This window comes from Sminthopsis crassicaudata, chromosome 4 (genome assembly GCF_048593235.1).
Source record: "Sminthopsis crassicaudata isolate SCR6 chromosome 4, ASM4859323v1, whole genome shotgun sequence".
NCBI lineage: Eukaryota > Metazoa > Chordata > Mammalia > Dasyuromorphia > Dasyuridae > Sminthopsis > Sminthopsis crassicaudata.
In genome coordinates, this window is record NC_133620.1 from 273,651,982 (window position 1) to 273,670,227 (window position 18,246).

The 18,246-nt window shown below is 33.1% G+C and overlaps 1 protein-coding gene across 6 annotated transcripts in view; it reads left to right on the top strand.

The window, feature by feature from the left end:
• SUPT3H (SPT3 homolog, SAGA and STAGA complex component) overlaps positions 1–18,246 on the top strand; it is a 592,076-nt gene that overhangs the window by 445,415 nt on the left and 128,415 nt on the right. For all 6 annotated transcript variants that reach the window (XM_074310762.1, XM_074310761.1, XM_074310758.1 and 3 more), the window contains exon 7: positions 16,139–16,214. In XM_074310762.1, coding sequence (XP_074166863.1) covers positions 16,139–16,214 — 76 coding nt within the window. The remainder of the gene's footprint in view (positions 1–16,138; positions 16,215–18,246) is intronic.

The following is an 18,246-nucleotide window of genomic DNA, read 5'->3' on the forward strand; positions in this document are numbered from 1 at the left end:
GGACTGCTTCCCTTCCCTCATTTCTTTCAGAAACCTAAGTTTACCTTCTTCAGACTCTCAAAAGGATATCTACTCTCCACCCTTTAACTTGGAAATTGGAACTAATGCATGACCATTTACTTTTAAATCAGATTATTAGTGCTCATTAGTGAATGCTGAATAAACTTTGGGTATTGACATCTAAGAGGTTGGGATGTATCAGTAAAATATCTGAAAAGAAGTTGTTTTGTTAAATAGCACCATAATTGCATGTTTCATGTTTGCTGTCCCAGGAGGAGTCTGAAATGTGTTCTTTCTTGAAGGCAAAGAGAAAGCCACTATTACAATGCCTTTGGTATAGCTAGACTGGATTTGAGTAACATATTAGTTGCCAAGGGTTTGTTTGGTTTTTTGTTTTTGTTTTTGTTTTTAATTAGGAAGTTCATGTTACTTACTTATGAAGACCCAGAAAAATGTTCTTACCCAAAGTCACTGGCACTGTCAGATGATTTAGCACTGAAAATAAATAGCTTTGTTTTGTTTTTGTTTTTTTTCCTCAGCGGAAATGGCATTAAAAATTTATTCTTTTAGCTTTGCAATGACACCCTGAAAATCACTTGGTCTTTCCATCTGATTTATATTTGAAACTTCCTGTGCAAGTTATCTCCTTCATTAAACTATTGGACTTCTTAAGATCAGGGATTGTCTAGCTTTTTTCTTTGTATTTCCTGCATTGAATGCAATACTTTGCTCACAATAAGCACTTTAAAAAAAAAACTTTTTTTCATTCATTCATTATGCTAAAGAAGTTGTTTACCTCTAACCCTGTATTACACACACATGCATGTATGTGTGTGTATGTATGTATGTAAAATTTCTGTATTGTAACCAAATAATCACTGCTTTAAAGTGGCACAGCGTTTTATTTTGTATTAGGAATGAAAAGATAGTGAATTACTATTACTTGACACAGTGCAGCCTATTAAATCTTTTGAAGGTGAAAGTAGAAGGAATCTTAAATGTCTTTGGGGACAATCACTTCATTCTACAGAATGGGAAACTGAGATTCAGAGAGGTGATTGAATTGCTCAAAGTTATAGTTACATAGCTAATAATGAATTGTTAGAGGAAAAAATAGAGCTCATCATATGACTTCTAGTTTAGTACTCTTTTGGTACATAGCATCTAAGAAATCAGGGTCTATCATATCACAAATGGCTATTTGCCCTTTGTTATCAACTGTTCTTTAGATGGAAATGTGGTGTTGGAGGATGTCACTCAATGAATATTCCAGTCTCATGATAGTCCTAATTGAGTAATTCTATCTTACTGTCTTTGGTCTGGTTTTCTTTCATGACTAAGTCTTGGCAGGATCAGAAATTCATTTTGTTCCTTTTGTCTTGTCTGAACTTAGGATTCTGCGAGATCTACTTGTGTGGCAAAATTCTGTTGATGAATGTGCTCAATTCTGACTCATGAAAACAACTCACCATAATTATGATAAAAGAAATGTCAACTTCAAATGATTAAGAACATTCCCTTTAAGGGACAAACAATTCAGTTATATCTTGTTTTCTTTCTAAACTTGATTCAGATGGCATCCAGTTGTAAGAAGTCTATTTTTATCTTAATGTATTCACTTGAAATTTTCACCAGACTGGTGACCTCATGTCATTGATGAATGATTTGATGCCTCTTATTATTCAGGCATATTTTAATTTTCCTCCCTTTTTTTTCAAGCATATGTGATTCAGAGTTAGTGTGAGACAGAGTTTTCAAAGTCACAATTCATTATTACTGCTTCTCCCAAAGTTTGTAATGAAGCAACATTTTGACTCATCTCTAGACAATTCCAAAGGAAAAAGTAACAATCATTCTTTGTTAATGGCACTTAGCCATTAACATATATGTAGAGAGCTTTGGAAAGCATTTTACAAAGAAGAAAGTACCATTTTAAATATTTTATTTTAAAGATGGAACAGACCCAATTAGTTATTCCAGGTGATCTTCTTGTCATTTATTATATTATTACTTTGATAATATATCAAGTTACATGTGCACATGTGCAAACTTACACACACATACACACATCTATAATAAAAGTAAGCATCTGGCTTGCCAAAATATAATTTTTTTTATCTGAAATTAGAGAAAATGGGAGAAAAGTGACACAGATAGACAAGAAAAGTGAGGATCCATTTTATTGACCCAGGGAAGTACAAGCATACTATTACTTCCAACATTGTCTTAGCCTAAGCTCAGAACTGTTTTATAAGGAAAATCAAAACAAATAGACTAAAAAAACCAAATACTTTTTTTTTCTTGTAAATTCATTTAAGATATTCAGGACAATAGCACTCACATTTTATGATGTTTTAAGGCCTTGAAAAATATAGGCAAGTCTAGCTAAGCATTTCTAGAAATAGTATGTTTTTAGGGGGAATTGACCAAAACCTTAATCTCAGCACAATAGCTGAAGTTAAAGAAGGAGTAGCAACTAAAGGGAATCCCAAAAAGAACTTTCTCTGATTTTGTAGTTCTTTAATGTCCAGTATAGTTTTCTATCATCTGTCAAACTATGAAAAAAAAAATGAAAGAAGACTTAACATATCAGTAAGACTTAAAATCACCCGCTTAAAGAAAAAGATTACTAATTGCAGCCAAGTTCTAGCTAGTGTTCACTTTAAAGTACTCAAATATTTGTTCTAAGTTTTAACATTGTAATGAAATACAAAAGGAAAACATGAAGTTTTATATTTGGGATTCAAGAAAACTCCATGAAATGAATTGTGCAACCATATTATATCCATATTTTCCAGGGAATGTTCTGCTCTTTTACCCTAAATGACCAAAATATTTAACTGTATCTGTAGACATTTTGCTAGGTTAAAAAGTTATATAGGTTCATTTGATCTAAAAATTGTATAAACCTATGAGAACTTTTAATAATCTGATTCAGGAGGCTTAAAGGTCTTACATGTATTAACCTGATATGTGAAGTTTTTGATGTACAGCCAAAGAAAAATCACAGAAAAGAATTACAGCATCCTCCATCAGGAGCGTAAAGAGAGATCAGTCATGTACCATTTCTTTAAATTCACTAGTCTGGTCATATACCCACATACTCTCATATAGTATTTGCTAGGTTAGATATCAAAAACATGCTTGTAATTTTTGGAAAACATTGGTCAAAAATATTAACAATTTTAAATATGTAGATTTTTCAACCAAACATGGTATTAGCATATGTGGTATTAGCATATCACTGAAAAAGTGACTCTTTCTGAAAGTCAAAATATATCTCCATATGTTTTATTTTGCAATTCAGTTATGTTTTTTGTACAATAAATTCAAATAAGGAATCGTAATGACATATGAAAGCATTTTCCCACTGGTTTTCGGGGCCGCTAGGTGGCGCAGTGGATAGAGCACCAGCCTTGAATTCAGGAGGAGCCGAGTTCAAATGTGGTCTCAGACACTTAACACTTCCTAGCTGTGTGACCCTGGGCAAGTCACTTAACCCCAGCTTCGGGGGGGGGGGGCGCGAGGAATATAGACTTTTGCTCTTCATATTGAAAAATAGATACTGTGCAGTCTATTAGAGTTCTTTAGATATTTTAGAATGCATTCTGCTGATTTGGGTGTCTTATCATCAAGAGTAATTCAAAATTAGAATTTCTAAGGCATTTGTTCCTTAGAAATTGAAACTATAGCTATTTGACCCTAAGCAAGTTACTTACCTGTAATTGCTTCACAAAAATAATAAATTTAAAAATAATAAGAAGAAATTGATAACTGTGCCCTCTTGACACTACCACAACCATCCACCTTTTTTTACTATAAAAATATAATTGGGACTATAATAATAGGTTGTAGCCTATTACTTTTTCTAACTGCCTTGATTTTCTTATATGTCTTATAGTCAATAGCCAGTCAACTATTAAGAAATATCAATGTGTATCTTAATAGAGTATTCAATATCTTGCCAAAGTTTTAACTGCAAGTTCAACCCTACCTAATATGTATTTTGTATTTTGTGTGGTAATTACTTATTAAAAACTTCGTCACTTTTTAAATTTTATTTATTTGTTTGTTTGTTTATTTATTTATTTATTTATTGCTGAGGCATTTGGGATTAAGTAAAGTTTGCTGAGGCTCACACAGCTAGGAAGTGTTAAGTGTCTAAGGTCATTTTTGAACTCTGGTCCTCCTGACTTCAGGGCTACTACTCTATTCATTACACTACCTAGTTGCCCCCTTATTCACTTTTTAAAAGAAAAAAATGCAGACAAATCTTGAAAACATTGGCTGTTATTATTGTTCTTGTCAATCCTTCAAGGATGTGTTGATTGAGTAACCTTGTGCTAGGGTTGGGGTACTCCCTCCCAGAATGTTAGTCATTGTCATTTAGCAGATTGTCTTCAAGAATGTCTGTGTCCTTACAGTTTGTTACTTCGTAAGTCAACCTAATCATGAGCTTCTCTGAACTTAGTTTATTCTTCACACAGCAGGTAGGTAGTTAGTCATATAATCCCTTAAGTTCTTTATTTCATTATTTTAAATAACAATAAGGAAGAATAAATAATAGATAAGGAGACAAAAGTCCTAGATCATTTCCTCTATTTCCTTTCCTCTATACTTTATGTTCTACTATGTACATGGAATTAACATTTGATCAAAATGTACATATATGTCTTGGGTATAGAGAATTATTCCCTTTACTGTCAGCTAAACTGACTACAACAAAGCCAGCAGGTTGAATTTGTACTTGAGCCAGAACAAAAATAGAAAAAAACTTCACTTCATTCATTCTTTTATTCCTTGAACAGTACTTATTAATCATTTGCTTCATAAACAGAATGTCATAGAAAATGTCAGCTGATCTCAGAGTTGGAATTTAGCCTCTGACTCTTACTAGTCATATGACCATAAGCAAGATACAGCCTTTTTAGATTCAACTTTTTCATCTTTAAAATGGGAATGATATTTGTAATTCCTCCACAGAGTGAAAGATTTAATTTAATTTAATTTATTCAATCCTTACATTGAGAATTAAATGGGCTTATAATAGAAGCAAAGTGTTCTGCATACATAGAACTTACATATCAATGCATAGTATCATTTCCTATGTTCCTGACACTTTCAGGAATTTGGAGGAGGAGGAGGAGGAGGGATTATGAAGAAAGGAAATAGGCAAGAAATATCTGTCCTTCTCTATTGGAAGACAATCCCCCTGTCCTTTACAAGGTTATTCAAAGAAAAAAAAAAAAAAACTGGTAAATATCAAGGCACTGTAGAAGCAGGAAGAGAACATTCTTGGAGTTGGGGGTATAGGAGATCAGTAAGAGCATAGCAGGCATAAAGTGCATGGCTAAGATGAGGTCAAAACCTTGAAAGATGGACATAGGCACTTGGATTTGAGGTGGTCACCATTATAGATATTAGAGCAGAGAAGTGAAATGGGAAAAGCTTGGTGTGCTGGAGACTGTGAGACCCAGAGGTCAAATGTCTGAGTTCTAGTCCTTCCCCTGCCATAAATTAGCTGTGTGACTTTAACCAAATCATTTGTAGTCTTTAGAATTCTTTTTTGTCCAAATGCAGTTTATATTAGATAATCGTTAATGGAACTTTTAGCTCAAATATCCCATGATTCAGTGTTGAATGGAGATTAGTGATACTCAGGATGGAATAGATGAGCATTGGGGAAATTAGCTGGGAAGCTGTAAAATGTCTCAGTTATGAGACTTAGTAAAAGGGAGAGAACCCTGAGAGACATTTTGAAAAAATAATCAGATTTTGACAGTCCTCCTTTGCAAAAGGGCAGGTAGGCAGACATACTGTTATCATTGAGTGAAATTTTATTCTGTTCTTGAGCAGGATACTGAACATAGTATAGTGAAAAGAACTTTGAAAGTCTGCCTTCTGAGCCTAAACTAACAAGAGATTAGAGAACTTTTAACCTCTAATAAGGTTAATCTTAACTTTAACAAGAGAAATGTACTGGAACAAGTGGTTTGTCTTTGCAGATTCTTAGTGTCCTCATCTGTAAAATGTAGATGTTAAACTAGATGCTTCCTGGGATCCTTTCTGAGCTGTCATTGTTTTTGCTCTGTGAGCATTTCTAGTTGGTGTCCTTGTCTACAAATGAATACGCTCCTCTTGCTGGGCCATAACTAATAAACAAATGATTGGAGAGGCTTAAAACTGCAACACTTAACATTATTGCTTAATTCTGGATTCATTTGGTAACATTTGGCTTTCAGATGCTCCAGAATAGCTGATGCATTTTCTTGTGACACTAAACAGTTGATAAAGTTTAACTATTGGCATTCTGCCTTTTCCATAGAAAAAGGACTTCATATTTCAAAAGTTGTATCTTTTAAGGGAGATCAGAATAAGATTATTTTATCCTAAGTAGTAAAGAATAACAGATGAAGCCTTCAGCTTTGTTTGAAAGTCTTACTTTTGTGATTGTTCATTGCTGAGGAAAGATAAATGTCATATGTTCTCAGAAATCTACAAAAGATATGCCAAAGCATATCTTTTATAACCTAAGCATGCTCTAGTGAAAGCATGCAGATTATTTAAATGGAACTGCCTGTTCTAAAGTAATTCAGCCTCATCCCTAAAAATAGCTATTGGAAGGGGTCAGAGAGAATAAAGATTGCTGAAAATATTTTTTCCAAGATAAGTTTCCCCAGAGTGGAATCATTTGGGGTCAAAGCCGATAATTGAAAGCAAAACAAATTATAACTGCTACTTCATTCTTTGGGATAGCAGTCCCTTTGTCCATATGTTAGGTATCTCGTAAATGAATTTGAAATAGACATGGAAATTAGGCACCCTAACTATTTGTTTTACAATTGTCAGGGGAATCTGTAACTTTTTGATAGAGAGATAAGAATGACTTTTCATCCAACCCAAATAGATTTCAGAATACATAATACATTTTGAAAATGTCAGGAAAATTTCTAGGTTATTGGTTAAAAAAAAAAAAGTTATGCCTATTAATGGGTCTTTCCATATTAACATATTGATGGTTAGTGATATCTGATCTTTTAGTAATTCTTTTTATTATGATTATGCTCTTTGTTGACAACCTGAAGCATTGTTGTTGATCCCTAATAGAACCATATCTATAGCAAAAAGTGGGAGTAAATAACAGATTCATTTTTTTAAAAAGATCATCGATGTAAAGCAGGAGTTGGAAACTTTTTTTTCTGCCAAGGTCCATTTGAATATTTATAACATCATTCACAGGCCATACAAAATTGTTATCTTATAGAACTCAAGCAGTGGGATGTTGCTGTACTTAGCTTTTAGCTGCCTGCAGTTCCCTTAGCAAATGATTTTGTGGGCTTTATACATCCTGCAGGCTGGATGTTCTGTACATCTGATGTAGAGGTAGAGGAGATTTAGAGGTCATCCAATATCATCCTCTCTTTTTACAGCTGAGGAGAATTAAGTATCTTGCCCATGGTGGTATAGCAGGCAAATGGCAGACCTAGGATTCACACCAGAATCCTCTGAATTTAAATCCAACCTTCTTTCTACTGTATGCTGCTTTATATAACCCAGAACTAACCCATTATAATGGCAAAAAGAGTAGGAAAAGCCCGTTTTTCTCTGAAGGATACCAAAAACAGGTTTTCATCATTTAATGTTTCTTTTTTTTTTCCCCTGAGGCTGGGGCTAAGTGACTTGCCCAGGGTGACACAGCTAGGAAGTGTTAAGTGTCTGAGACCACATTTGAACTCAGGTCCTCATGAATTCAAGGCTGGTGCTCTATCCACTGCGCCACCTAGCTGCCCCATTTAATGTTTCTAACATTCCATATAGGCAATGTCAAAGTATGCACTCAGTGAATCTGGCTTCTAATACTTTGAGGGAAAGTTAATTTAGGACATTAATTAGTGTCCTAAAATTTCTATGAAAATCTAAGCATCATGCCATATGAATGAAACAATGCAAATGTAAAGTATGAATATTATTATTCTTATAATAATAAGAAAGTTTTATTTAAAACTGCACAATTCAGAGTAATGATGTGCATAGCAGGCATAATTAATAATGAAGAAGTTAGCCTGATTCAAAAAAGGTTTATAGAATCATTAATTTAAATCTGGAAGGGTCCTTAGAAGATTGAATTCAAACTCTTCATTTGACATGAGAAAACTGAATCACAGAGAGATTAGGTGACTTGCTCAAAAGGATATATATACCAAGTGCCTTATTATTCAGTTCTGTCTGTATCCAAGTTCAAAAGTAGCTTTTTAAAAAAAAGAAAAAGTAGATGTTTTATGAAATACTGATCGAAGCACAGTTTTATAGTTGAGTGCACTACCTCATAGTTATGCTGAGCTCTATCATATTACCAAAAACATTCATTATCTTTTATTTCAGACCCATTTCCTTTTGAATATGGAAAAATTAATTAGGATTAATTGAAACATGTGGGATTGTTTGATCTTAAAAAGACTCATGAGGACATAATAACTATCTCAAAATACTGAAGAGCTATCACATAGAAAAGGAATTTAACTTTTTCTTCTTGGCTCAGAGGCAGAAGTTACATTGGGTAGAAGTCAGTCAACCAACATTTCTTGTGTAGTTTGTGCCAGTTGCTAGGAATACAAACAAAAAAAATATTGTGCCAGGTACTGGGAATACAAAGACACAAATGAAACAGCCCCCTACACTCAACGTGTTGTAAGAAAAACTTGAGAGCTGTCCAAAAATGGAATAGGCTGGTTCAGGAAATAATAGATTTTCTCTTACCAAAGAGCTTGAAAAAAAGACTAAATGACCACTTGTTGGGTGTTTTGTCAAAAGTATTTGTGTTCAGGTAGAAGTTAGACTTCATATCTTCTGACACTATGATTCTGAATGTTGGGAGCCATGGTAAATACCTTCTATGACTTGGCAAAATCCCAGCATTGGATAGTGGCTACCATGGATATAGCTACAATAAAAATGATAACAGTTTAATAATTTGAGTCATACAAGTGACAAACTTTTATACTCCTTGAATGTTGCTTTATTATTCTAGTGCAGTCTCTTGAACTGTGTGACTTTGCAGTAGAATTTGGCCAGACTCCATAGGTGCCCTAGTAACCAGCTAAACTGAGGTTTGGTTTATAAACCAAATCAACCATCTCATTAGTCAGAAGTTTCCCTTCCTCCTTTTCTGGAGTTTACCTAATCATTGGAACATAAGATGCTTGCATTTTCATAAACTATAATTTAAATAGGCAACTACAGTAAAATATTCAGACACTTGAATTGTTTTCTTCTTATATTATTATCAGTTTTTGTCATTCAGATTTTTTGGCATGTTACATGAAAATTCAATAAATAAAACCCAGTATATTTGTATTTCTTCTACTCTGTAACTCTAAAAGCTCTCAGTCAGAATAGTTTTCAATATATATGATTAATATGAAGCATGTAAACCCTGGAAAATACTACACTAAAATATATTTTTATTTGAAAATAAAATTTGGGTTAAAATCATCATTCATAATCAATGTCCTAAAATTTCTATGAAAATCTAAGCATCATGCCATATGAATGAAACAATGCAAATGTAAAGTATGAAAAGTTATAAGAATAATCAATTTTAATAATTCAGCAAGATTACATTTTAGACTAATTGTTCCTCTTGATTATCTTAAGACAAATCCACTTATCTTCTTTATCTTTTTTATTCAAGTTTTGTAACCATGTGGAATATAATAGTAGGTGTTTAATGTCTTTTAAATGACTAAATGAAAGTAACTATTCTAGTACCTCAGTGAATATTAATTTGGGAAGTTAGTAGTTATCACAAATGATCAAGAAACCCAATCTGAACATAGATAACAAACTTTAAGTTAATAATAATAATAATAATAATAGTTCTGATTTGCTAATTTTTAAAGTTTTATTTTGTTTTGTTTTACCATTTCTTAGAGGTTTTTATGAATTGTAGCTTGAAGTGATTGCTCCAGTGAGAAAGGGGGAAAATGTGGAATGTGGGCTAATAAAGAGGCAGGCTTCTGTATAATTTGAATGATAGTAATAATGCTATTTTATAGATCTGGGGCTTGAAACATACTCATACTATCTGACACACTTACAACATAATTGGATGCTGTGCTAAGTGTTTTACAAATATTGTCTCATTTGTTCCTCACAATAATCCTGGGAGGTAGGTGCCGCTATTATCCCTATTTTGTAGTTGGAGAAACTAAGACAGCTGGGAGTAAGTGACATGCAGAGTCACCCATTTGTTTCATTTGACTACGCCTAAAATTATGTCCTCTAATATGAAGAATTGAAGGTTGGTGCTGCCAGATATAGCCCAAATTATGTACAAGTCATAACCTCCACTCTGTCTCTGAAAAATTCTATCTACCACCATTTTTTTAAGAGAAGTTTAGCTATGTTAAATAATGCTCTGTGGAATTCTTGGGTACTTTTCAAAAGAGTAATGTCTGAAATTTGAAGGACTTGAAAATAAAATACAAAGGTAAAGATAATAAAATCTCATTTAGTGGTTCTGTGTAGAATCAGTTTCTTTAACCATCATATTTTGATGTCATATTAGGACATCAAAGAATTGCATTTAGGAGCTAGTTTCATTAGAATACAAAAGAGCATGACTTGGAGATACTATATGACTCAGCTTGATGCTCATTTGTGTCTCTGAAATGAGAGCCAAATGGGAACTGTGGCAGAAAAACTTAGTAAGAAATGGCAGCTCCTGTTGTTACTGTAGCCTCCAGTACTTAACTAGTAAAGAACTTTTGCCACTCTTTCTTTCTACATCATTATTCTTTTCAACTACTTACTCCTTGTGAATGTTATGTTAAGATATAATGATGTCCATGAAGAACTTTGAACTAACTAAAGGAAAACCTACTTATCCTTATTGCAATGAAACTACCTTGTAGTTTTAAAGGACTTAGGGAATAATGACTGGGGGAAGGATGCCTTAATTGCATGGACATGACTGGGTTGAATACAGGAAATGACCAACTAAAGGAAAGATTTAACCTAAGGAACAGAATGGATTTGTTAATATTTAAAATTACATACAAACATACATACATATAAACATATATAATCATTATTTTACATATAGCATAGAATGCTGTATGTAGACATATTCTCTATAATTGCACATTATATAGAATGGTATATATAATAGTATACATATCAAGGGTTTATATTGAAGATATAGATTACAGTTAGCTATTAAGGTATAAATAAAATCTTTATGGTATACAATAACTAAACATTCTGATATATCAGTTTATAATTTCAAGAGCAGCAAAGTTAGATAGGATAGACATCAAATTTGGAGTCAAGAGGCCTGGATTCTAATCCCAGTTTTGGAACTTGCTAGTTGTGTAATCTTAGTCAAGTCACCTCACGTTTCCAACTCTGTTTCTTCAACTGTAAAAATGGGGATAATAACATTTGCCACTCTTTATTTCTCAGAAGATAACTGTACACCATAAAGTTATATGTGACTTTGCTGTTGTCATTAGGAAACTCTCTGGCCTAGTGCACAACTCTCTAATAGATTGGGAGGTTTGTATTGTTATCCCTGTTTTATACTTAGGTGGACTCCAAGCATGGTCTTGCATAGGTTCTAGAACATAGGTTCCTAGCAGAACTTAGAAGTTTTTATGTATATGTCCAATTCTGACTCCCAGTCCTCTTGAAGATTTCCAGCATAAGTTGTCTATTCCTCCTTTCCAAAATAGAACATTTATGAAAATACAATGCCATGGCTCCATGCAAAGATTCATTTGTACAGCTAATGGTTTTGACTTTTCTTCTTGAGTCAGACTTTCTTGAAAGATTTTTACTTTCTTTCATTGGTTCAGAAGTATCTTAGTCCTCTTTAGGGAATAGAAAGGAGAAGGCAGAGTTCGATAAGTCACGGGGAAAACCACCTCCAGACACTGCGTTTAATCAGGGGTTGGCTGCTATGTTACAGGAGTAGTTATTAGGCAACCAACTTGTAGAACACAATGAAAAAGGAGTTAATGGCATTTTTAATTGACATAATTAAATGGCATGATTTAATTGACTTCACCAGTGTCACACAGAACCCAGAGGCATAACAGACACTCTACTACGCTTAAGAAATCATCTTAAGTATTTAGGAACTTAAGAGAATGCCTAGCCCTGTGCCTTCATTTTTTCAGATAGGGAAACTGCGATAAATACTTGATAAAGCTGATACTGATGGCAAATAGTAAAATCAGAGGTCAAATGCAGATTCTGATTCCAAACCTAGACATTTCTATAATAATAACAGTAATAATAATAATGAGAATAATCAAAATTATTTTGACTGGACTTGTGCTTTCATTGAGAAGGGAAGATGCTGGTAGAGAACTCCCCCAAGCATAGGAAGGTGCCTGCTCTAGCAGCTGTAGTCTTGAAAATGTTAAGAGGTTAAAAGACTTATCCAGGGTCACACAACCAGTGAGTGTATCAAAAGAGAGAATTGAATCTGAGTCTTCTGACCATATCTCCTTTTCTGACCACTATGTAGTTTGAGTCAGATTCCCCTCAAAGCCCAAGCCATCCATTATCTTTGCTGTGCTGGAGGGCATTAATAAAGCAGAAGAATGCCAGCAAGGAACGCACACAGGGAGGACTAGGTGTGTCCTGATATTATTACAATATCGATACTCTATTAATAGCTGGGAGAAACTTGAAAATGCTGTCAAATTGGGCACCGGAATTACCTCTGGCTGGGTTAATCCTGGCCAGTGTGATGTTAATGCTCATAAGAGTCAAACAGATAGAAAGGCTACAGGCCTACCCTACCTGGAACCATTATAATGATCACTTTGACATAGATGATAATGGAGCAAGTAATTCTAGAAGAAGGAAACTTGTACACTTATGCAAATCAAATAGACCAATAATAACTTACCTACTAGAAATACTTTTGTGCAAATGGCACTGAGCCCTAAAGTGGGCAAGTTCTGATGAAAATTTGAATTCAGTAAATATATGAATGTTTTCTTTATGCAATATTACATCATAACAAAAGTGGAAACATCTGCTAGATAATGCATTTTGTCAATAGTATCCTCAACTCCAAGTCATACAATATATTACACAGCTGTGCAGGATAATTGTGAAAAATATTAGCCCTGATTAGATGAAAGAAGATCTAAAATCAAAGGGCGAAAGGAAAAGATAAAGAACATTGAAAATGTCACTAAATACAAACTACTAGAAATTTTACTTAACAACAAAATAGATGAAAAAGATAATACTAAAATAAAAAGACTGTTAAGGAAAAATAGACATGTTTAGACTAGCATTTCAAAAAGTCCCCTCTAAGAATCCATCTAATAATTGGTTAAAAATATGTATTAGTCATCTACCATATGCTTGGTATCTTACTAGTGTGATGCAAATATTATACAAAGAATAGAACCATCCCTATGGGAGGAAACATGCACATATGGAAATACATATAGCATAAATGTAAAATTAATAAATACAAATACATACAAAACAGTTATATATAAAATTGGGAGGGAGGACATGAAGTGTTAGGGGAAGGAAGTGGTCAGTAAAGGCTTCATGCAAAATATGCTATTTGAGCTGTCTTAAAGAAGGAAAAGAACTCCGAGGCAAAATTAGAAGGGAATACCAATGTTCTAGGTAATTTTCTGAGACTATAAATTGCAAAGGAGGTACCATTCTGTATCAGTATAGAGTTTCTTCACCTGGAAGTTTCATACACCAAAGAAATTGCAGGTGTGGTCCTTACTCTACTATTAGAACTACATTGAAGATTCTTTCACTAAGCCTTTAAAGAAGTTGAACATCATAATATTTTTATTTAACTAGAAAAGGCAGTTACTTTGTCTACTATCAACAATCCACAGAATACAAAATATATAAGACTAATATCAGTTGTGATTAGTACCTGCATCATCCCTACATGAGCATCTTCAAAAAAAGATGAGAATGATATAATTGCCATTTTAAATTTTGCAAAGTACATTCATTGCTTCTTTTTTAGCTTCACAACAACCCTGAGAAGTTGATACTATTGGTATTAATGTCTCTATTTCATATATGATGAAACTGAGGTTAAGAAAAATTAAGTGACCAGCTATACACATGGCTCCTGATGTGTCTAAAATGGTATTCAAACCCAGATCTTGACTTTATCCATTGTGTCATTGCTGCCTCTATCATGATGACTCTTTAAATATTTTTGTGTGAGACTCTAGACTGAAAACATTATTGCAACCATCCAATAGATAAGTTATACATTCCTAAATTGAGATGTGTACTTATTATATATACCAGGAAAAACATGGAGACACAGATCTAAGTAAAGTGTATACATACCTAAAAGCATATGGGAAATAGTGGATGGGAGAGAATAGGTTATGGGAGTAAAGAAAAGGAGGGGGGAGTGGAATAGAGAATAGAGAGGAATTGTACTAAATTCCTTTTAATAGCACAAGTCCTGTTTTATCTAACTTTAGAGCTAGAAAGCATTAATAAAAATTGATAGGTATTGTTGAATGGTTGAGATGAATAGGTGATTACAATAAAATGAGTGCCTAGGAGAAATTGTAGTCACAGAAGCAACCATGGCTCATTAGCATTTTCTGACTAATTAGTTTATTAACAACATACAGACAGAACTTCAGATGGTACATTTATCATTCATGCTGCTTTCAGGCACATATATGGAATCCAAATGATTTCCAAAGTCAACCCAAAAGAAAAAAAAATCCATTAAAATTTTTAAAGAAATCCATGAAAGAAACTGTAGTGATGGTACTTATGTGTTTCAGTGACAGTGATAAAGAGTACTTGTCTAATACCTTTCCAAAGCTATAGAAAAGCTATAATCTCAGGGAGTGTTTTCTTTTCATTGGCTGATAAGTCAGACCAAATAACAGCAGCATGTCTCATTTCAGAATGCCTTTCTTACCATGGAAGCGGAAGTGGTCACCTTCTTTCCCACTATATTATGAGTGAATTATAATTATCCTACCTCTTGTGGGACAGTGAAGTAGCAAACATCTGCTAAATGGTATCCAAAAAAACCCCACAAATGAAACTGTACCAGGCTATGAATCATACCTGGAATCTGATGAAAGGAACTACACTGTGTTTACCTTTTTCTTTGTTTTCTTCCTGGTTTAGAAATATGGATTTGTTAGCTCTGGCTCTGAGTTCTAAAGAGGAAAAATATATGGATGCCATTGGCTGGCTCCCATTTTAAAATTGGAAAATTATAGCATCAGAACCAGTAGATAGCAGTAGTCACCAAATAGCTGCATTTTTACTCCATTGTATTTCACAGCCTCTCTTGCCCCATAGTTTTCTCCTACTTCTTAAACAGAATAGCACAGGTAAAACGAAATGGGAATTTAAGCAGAGACATTCTTTATTTTACTCTTCTCCTGTAGGAGTAAATATAAACCAATTTCATCTAACAGTCTACATAGAAGATAGAAAATTGGCCCTAATATTTCATGTACTATTAAAAAAAAAATGAACAGAAAGACTCATGATGAAAAATGCTATCCACTTCCAGAGAAAAAACTATGGAGTCTGAATAAGATTGAAGCATACTATTTTTTAACTTTTATTTTTGGTTTTGGTTTTTTTCTTTTTTGTGTTTTTTCCCTTTTCTTCTAATTTTTCTTTCACAACATGACTAATGTGGAAATATGTTTTATATAAGTATACATGTATTATCTATGTATGAGATTACTTATCAGAAGTATAGGATAAAAATGGAAATCTTATAAAAGTAAATGTTGAAAACTTAAAAATAATGAATTTTTTAAAAAATGAATTAAAACCAATTATGTATACAAAAAAGGGGCAGAGAGACATAATGTTGTTGTTTATTATAGTAATTATTGGGTTCTACTAACTATAATAAATGGTCAACCGAGTCAAAAGAACCTCTTTGGGAAAAACTACATGTTGATATTGTTCATATGAATTGATTTTCTTTTTTAAAAGCTTTGTAAATTTGTAATTTTAGCTACAAATTGAAATATTTATGAACCTTAACTTCAAAGGAATCCTTTTTAAAATGTTAACTCCATAAAATATTGCTATTCTAACTTTTAAAATAATTCTCTGACTTCTTTTTTAGAGGGCTGAAAGACAGACTCGAATGATGGATACAGCTCAATATGCAGAATTCTGTGAAAGTCGCCAGTTAAGCTTTTGTAAGTAGCATATAATAAATATCTAAATCTGTGCTTAGTTATAGATGAATGATCATACATTACTATTTGCTAGCACACTATTTAGCATATTATATGGATTGTGCTCCTTAGTCATCCTTAGACATTAGGGATTCAAAACTCATTTGTTTACCTTCTGCAACATTTGAAAATCACATATAACATGTTTGAAAATATTTGAAAATCCCCAGTGTATTACTCTCTGCCAGAGACTTTGAGCCTTCATATTAATACATTATTTCAAAATAAGTAACTATATATCTTGGAAAAGACTTTTTAAAATCAAAAATACATTTGCAAAAATTAATATTAAAAAGTGTCATTTATAACATTTTTCTTTTGTATAGTAGGTAAGTGCCTACCTTGCTTCTCTTTAAGCCTGGCTCTACATTGGATATACTGCATAAATCATTATATGATCAACAGCCAAATACTTATAGGTTGTTGAAAAGCTCATAAAAGGAAGTCACTGTCCCATCCATTCTTACCACATTACAAATATATTTGTTTTGTAATGGGTAGAGAGTTAGAAGTTATATAATTGGGAATTATAGTCATCTGGATTTTATGTTGTTTTTTTCCTCCTTGAATGTAAGCTTCCTGAAGGTAAAGAATGTCTTAGTCTCCCAGACTCATCACAGTACTGTGCACACAGTAGGCCCTTTATAAGTTATTGTTGAATGAATAAATGGAGTGAATGAAAGAAGAGGAAGGAAGGAATGATAGAACAGAGGAAAGAAGAAAGAAAGAAAAAGTTAAAGCACAAATCCTTATAAAGTATGAGGATTTTGCTTTAAAAACAATAGATTTTTCTTCATGTTCCCATCTTTATTTATCTTTACACTTTTTTCACATCAACTTATTATTTTTATGCCATTGTTGCCATATCTGCCATTGATTGATGCTATGCTATCAGAATAATCAGTGCCTTTGAAAGCATCTAAAAATAGTAATATACTATTAAGCTTTTCCTTTGTTTTTTTGTGCCCACAGACATTGCTAAGCATCTTTCCAATTTCACCAAGTAACCTCCTACTGTGGAACTTATTCAGCATTAGCCAGATTTGTTAGTCCATGTCATGGGAACACTAATAACACAGAAAAAGAATTAGGACTTTCCCAGCACTGAAAACCAACTTACTAGAAGAACTTGTGGCGCGTGACAAAAATCATTCTAAATTAATGAGCAAGATCATGTAGCAAGACATCAGTATGGCAACAGTTCAGTGATGACTAAAGCTCTGGGTTAAAGGTCAAAAAGAGCATGTGATAAAAGGTCCCTTTAAAAACATGACAAAATAGCACATGACTAAACACTGAAGGAGTATAAACAATGATGTCTTTAAATGGGAAGCAATTATATAGTTGACAATAATGATGTATTTTATTTAGAGCAATGAGTACTTCATTTATGGATGATAAAATGCAAATAAATGACACATTACCAGTAGTATCTTATGTAAATGTCAGCAAAATGTAGGAAAAACACATTGTGGGAGCAAGCATTTCTTTTTTTCTAATTTAAATTCTAATCTGGTATCCTACATCTGTTTGAAGCAATGAGTCAGTGATACTTCAGATTATGGCAATTTTAGCAAATGAGAGGTTTTTGATAGTGCCATTTTTAAACCAAAAAATTATAATCAAGACTTGGTGCAAGTATAAATCTTAAATTTATAAAATACCATTACATGCTACTGAGCCATATTTTTAAAAATCACATTTGGAGCTTAATTCTCTAGAGAAATTTGTCTACCATTACATATGGCTAGTAGGTTAGAAATCTAGAACTAACAAAGTCAGATGAAAAGGTGAAGTGAGTGCTTAATAAATATCTGTAACAATTCAATTTTACATGTCTTTTGCAGTTAAAATATGAGTAAATATTTTAAAAAATAAAATAGAGTATTAAGCAGTAATACCATGCTCTCTATAAAAACAGCCTGAGTAGCAAAAATAAAAATGCAGCCGATTTAAAAGAAAAGAGAGAGAAAGAAAGGGAAAAAGAAAGGGA